Below are 4,967 nucleotides of genomic sequence, written 5' to 3'. Positions count from 1 at the left end.
AGAGTTCTGTGATCAACTAGTAATGTCTGCCAGGAGCACAGGAGTGGGGGGATTGGGAGTGACAGCACAGAGAGTGTATTTGCTGTCTATTCCAAAGGACCCAACCAGAGTCTTGGCATGGCACTGAGGAGGCCACAGGGGGAGAGAGCTGATGAGGTCTGTCCTCTTCAAGGTTCCAGGGATTGTGATGAGGAGGTAAAATGGAATAAAGGAAGGATTTCTCATGGTTGTGAGTTGAATTCCTTCAAATATCCTTCAAAAGAGGAGAAAAACTTCTTTTAAAATTCCTTTTCTCTTCTTTGGGCCGTGCTTTTGAAAATGCTGCTCTACCACTGGACTGAGCCACTTGGACCACAGCTCTGAGGAGGTTACAGATGCTTCTAGCAAGTTTCCTCCAAAGAGTAGCCCTGCCACCGAGGGGCCTCTGGCTCCTGCTGTACTAGTCGATTGAAGGCCACGCAATCCTGGGCTTCTGGCACAGTTCTCTTGGCAGATATTGGCAGTGCCCTGCTGGCACCCCATTGGCGCTCGCTGCTCCCAGTCTCCTCCTGTGCGCACTTGTGCCTGCCTGAAGGCCTTCTCTGGCGTCACAGCTGTGCTGGCGAGCACACAGGGCAGCCAGCGGTGTGGGGAACTAGTGTGGCCCTGGGAGCAGCCCGTGACCGCTGACAAGTGGAGGTTGGAAGGAAAATTCTGCAGCTTTCTCACCCTTTGGGTAGGAATCATCTGAGATGTGTCCTATGACCAGGACAATCACAACACGGAGAGAGCTGGGGAGAAGAGCTTTTGCAGAGCAACGGGAGGACCGGGAGCTGGGGTGTCACCAGGAGAGAGGGGGAGCACTGGCGTGCGCCCAGCTTCCCGGCTCACCAGGTGGGAAGGCGGGACTGGAGGGCAGCATGTGCCCCGCCGGGAGATCCTGGTCTTTGAATTTTGGGTGTTGAACTGAGGAGCACAGTAGGGGCCCGCAGAGGTGATGGGCTGGGAGAGGCTCCCGGCTTTGTAACAGGACCCGAGGGTCTCGGGGAGATTGTGCAACAAGCAAGCGGGAAACCGGCTCACTGTGGCCGCCCGCTGCGCTGGGAGGAGGGCGTCTCCCAGGCTGAGTGCCAGGGCGTGATGGAGCAGCGCCCCTGGCCGGCGGGCGGGCGGGGCAGGTGTCGCTGAGAGATGAGCCCCACCCGCAGGGCTGGTGAGCTGGTGCTCTCTCCAGGTGAGCATTGCTCAGAGCAGCGGGAAATGACTGCTGGGAGTGGGCGTGAGGTGGCAGGCAGCCCCGGACCCTGGCGCACAGCAGTCCCGGGAGCTGGGTGTTAGGAGCTCCACTCCCCGCTGTGGACATCAGGAGCAGCTGGAGTGCCGCCTCCCCACCACCACCAGGGTCGGGGCAGCATGAGCCGGGCAAGGCACGTGGGCAAGATCCGTAGACGCCTGGAGGATGTCAAGAGCCAGTGGGTCCGGCTGGCCAGGGCCGACTTCAGCGACCACGAGAGCGCCCGGCTGGCCACAGATGCCCTCCTGGATGGCGGGCCCGAGGCCTACCGGCAGGTGCTCAGCCAGGAAGGTGAGGTGGACTTCTTGTCCTCCGCGGAGACCCAGTACATCCAGGCCCAGGCCAAGGAGCCCCCCTGTACCCCAGACACCCCGGGAGGGGCTGGGGCCGAGGCTGGGACCAAGGGCCTGGACTCCTGCTCCCTGCAGTCAGGGACCTACTACCCTGTGGCCTCAGAGGACAGCGAGCCGGCCCTGCTGCACACCTGGGCCTCGGCCGAGAAGCCCTACCTGAAGGAACGGTCCAGCACCACCGTGTACTTCCAGACGGACAAGCACAGCAACATCAGGGACCTCATCCGCCGCTGCATCACCCGGACCAGCCAGGTAGCGATGGCCTAGCCCGGCTCCTTGGCCGGGGCGGGCGGGGAGGGACGGGGCCTGGTGGAGGAGGCAGAGGGGTGCATCCCGCCCTAAGGGATGGAATCAGGGATGCCACCCCCTGCCTTACCTGGGATCACTGACTTCCTGAACCCATCTGCCACAGCCTGGGCCCCAGGCGCCACCCCATCACTGAGCTCCTGCAATAGTCCTGCCCGGGCCTCGGCTTCCCTCCCCGTCCCCACCACCCAGGCTCCATGCTGCTGTAGACACTTTTCTGCACCTCAGCTCTAACCTGGCCCCCTTTCTGCCCGACCACCAGTGGAGGCAGGCGCTGCACGCACACTTGTGTGCAGACAGGTCTAGGCCAGTCAGAGAGGACGAGGGACCAGCATGTGCCCCGTGGAGTGGCTCCTTCCTCTGGAAGCACGGAGGCGAGGGCCTGGCCCAGCCTGGGAATTCAGGAGAGGCTTCCGGAAAGAGAGACTTCGGGCTGGTCCTGAGGAGGTGTAGGCGCTAGTCAGGCACAAAGCAGGGAAGGTGAGGGGGCCCAGGCAGAGGGATCAGCACAGGGAAGGCCTGAACACAGAGCATGGTGGGCTTGAGGGTCTGCCCGTCACTCAGTGTTGAGTGGCAGGAGGTGGGACAGGACCTGGGAGGTCGTGAGCCGTGCTAAGGAGTTTGCTCTCCCCACTGTGGGCAGTTGGGAGCCATTGGAGGCTCTGAGCTGGGATCACAGCCCACTTGCAGTGACAGCCTGTACCCGGGGGTCCAGCCCCTCTGGCATCTCTGCGGGAGCAGCCCATTCATCCTTAAGCCCCTGTGTGTGTGTGTGTGTGTGTGTGTGTGTGTGTGTGTGTATCACAAACTCTGCCTGCAAAGGCCTGACAGGCAACAAAATGGGTGAAGTTCGTGGGAACCTGGGGCAAGAGGGAGTGGTGGGGTCTGTGGCAAAGAAGGTGGCACCAACTCAGCACCAACAGAGCCAGTCTTCCTACCTGCTAAGAGGAGCTGAAAAGTCTTACTTTTAGGTGAAATCTTCTGATCTGTGTTGTTTTAAATTCCTAACGGGCTGTGCTGGTGAAAGAAAGGACGTTAGCAGGCCTCAGGCCACAGAGGCAGGAGGGGAAGCCTTGCTGGGTGGGAAAGGGGGAAGGAGAGGGACTCGGCCAGGGGATTATGCTTCACAAGCCCTAACCTGGCTTCTTTCCAGGGGGTGTCGCTCACCCTGTGAGCGGCAGCCTCAGTTAAGAATCCCCACCAGTGGTGCCCACCCCTGGGGGAGCACTGAGCTCATGCACAGGGACCAGAGCCAGCACACCAAGGAACGGACCCTGGGTGCTGGGAGGGACCCTCGTCCAGCGTGGGATCCGCTGCCTGGGGAGGTGAGAGACTGGCCCAGGTCACACAGCCAGTGCCACCACGGCCCACACTCCTGGCCGCCTGCCTGGGACCATCTGCCAAACCCTATTGCCGCCTGTCACGGAACTTGAGATACTGCTCGGAAGCAGCCCAGTAACATGAAAAGCTGGTGCTCCACCCATTGTTCCCTTCAATTTAAATTTTCCAGAACTCCGCTCCCTCCCCTGCCCACCCCCACACAGCCTGTCCACCCCTGGGGGCTTTTCCTGGAGCCTTTGGATTTCACACAGCATTAAACTTGGAACCCCAACAAAAACGTGAGCTTAAATATCAGCTCATTCTTTTTTGAGTTCTTTTCAGCATAACCAAAATTTAACTTCTAAGTGATCGGAGACAGAGGGAGAATGTTTGCAGGTGACACATTTCTTCCCTTGGAGTCCATTCTCGCCCCTCTGGGCTTTGGGAGGGCGCAGTGGGCATCTACAGCCTGTGCTTGAGAGTCACCTTGTGCACCTGGGGCAGAAGGAGCTACAGCTGACAGTGGCAGCCACTATGGCCCTGATCTAGGACACACAACTGGCCACATGCCAGCAGGGTGCCTGCCATTCTGTCAGCCAAGCCAGGATGGCAGAGCACACGGAGCCTCCTTCCCTTTGGGGAGCTCAGCTGCCCCAGGAGGAAGGAGAGGAGAGGAGAACAGGGTTGGGGTGGGGGGTGAGGAATCCATTGGTGGGTGGCAGCCTGAGCTTGAGCAACCTCTGTGCCTGGAAGTAGACAGGAAGGTGACTAAGGCAGGCTTCACGAAGAGGTGGCCTCTGAGTTGAGTCTCAAAGGCTGAGTAAGAGTTTGCCAGGCAGAGAGGGGAGGGAAAGGCATTCCAGGCCTAGGGAGTGTCAGGCACAAAGGCCAGGTCTGAGAGAGCTGAGGGTCCGGGAGGTGGGGAGACACACCATCCCACTGGTGGGCCATCATCGGGGAGTGATGAGGGTGGGAACCAGGATCAGAGGCTAGCGGGCCACAGCAGCTCTGCCTTACACATTGGGCCAAAGAGTGAGCAACAGTCCTGTGTAGGATGCCAGGTATGAGAGGGAGAAGACATGAGGAGTCATAGGCACATACAGGAGAGATTTCATTGTAGACCAAGTAGCCATTGCTGCTGCAGGAGCCACCAGACAAAGTAGTTCTTCCAAGTAGCCCCACAAAGCGGCCAGCCCAGCTGGCTGGTCAGTGGCAACTTATATACACGCTCAAACAAAAGAGGCCTCGTGCCAATGAGTGATACACGCTTGTGCTACGTTAACATGAACAGGTTACATCCTCTCCTGCACGCGAGTGTATGGCAAATTGGCCTTGACCGTCCGGCATACGCTGATTAGGGTTCCCACCTGAGGTTTGCTCGAACCAGGTGCAGAAGGCCACGCAGACCGGGAGGAAGAAGTTCAGGCACAGCTCCCGGGCCACACGGGAAGCACCAGGGCCGTCAGGAGGCAGGGTGGTAAGCGGACAGCACGGACACGAGCCTGGATTGTGCTTCTGCAGGAGAGACAAGGAGGGCGCAGTGAACAGTTTGAGGTTGGCCAGTCTGGGTCAGGTTGGCAGGCTCTGGGCTACAGAGGGTCCCTCGTGGTCCCGGCCCTGGCCTGGGCGATTAAGGGCAGGGGCTTTTTAGGGGGTTGTTGTGTGTGAGTTAAAGAAGAGGGTGGGCCCTAACGGGTTTGGCTCAGTGGATAGAG

At 59.6% G+C, this 4,967-nt stretch overlaps 1 protein-coding gene across 2 annotated transcripts in view; it reads left to right on the top strand.

Annotated features, from left to right (window-relative positions):
* Positions 1–1,106: 1,106 nt before the first annotated feature.
* The window catches only part of FAM83A (family with sequence similarity 83, member A), a 14,059-nt gene continuing 10,198 nt past the window's right edge, over positions 1,107–4,967 (top strand). Inside the window, exon 1 of one of the 2 annotated variants that reach the window (XM_014532467.1) lies at positions 1,107–1,878. In XM_014532467.1, the coding sequence (XP_014387953.1) occupies positions 1,393–1,878 (486 nt within the window). In that variant the 5' untranslated portion in view covers positions 1,107–1,392. The remainder of the gene's footprint in view (positions 1,879–4,967) is intronic. The other variant, XM_005885187.2, reaches the window with a different exon arrangement.

This window comes from Myotis brandtii, unplaced genomic scaffold, assembly GCF_000412655.1.
Source record: "Myotis brandtii unplaced genomic scaffold, ASM41265v1 scaffold896, whole genome shotgun sequence".
NCBI lineage: Eukaryota > Metazoa > Chordata > Mammalia > Chiroptera > Vespertilionidae > Myotis > Myotis brandtii.
Note: the sequence above shows the minus strand (reverse complement) of the source record. Positions and strands in the feature narration are given on the sequence as shown.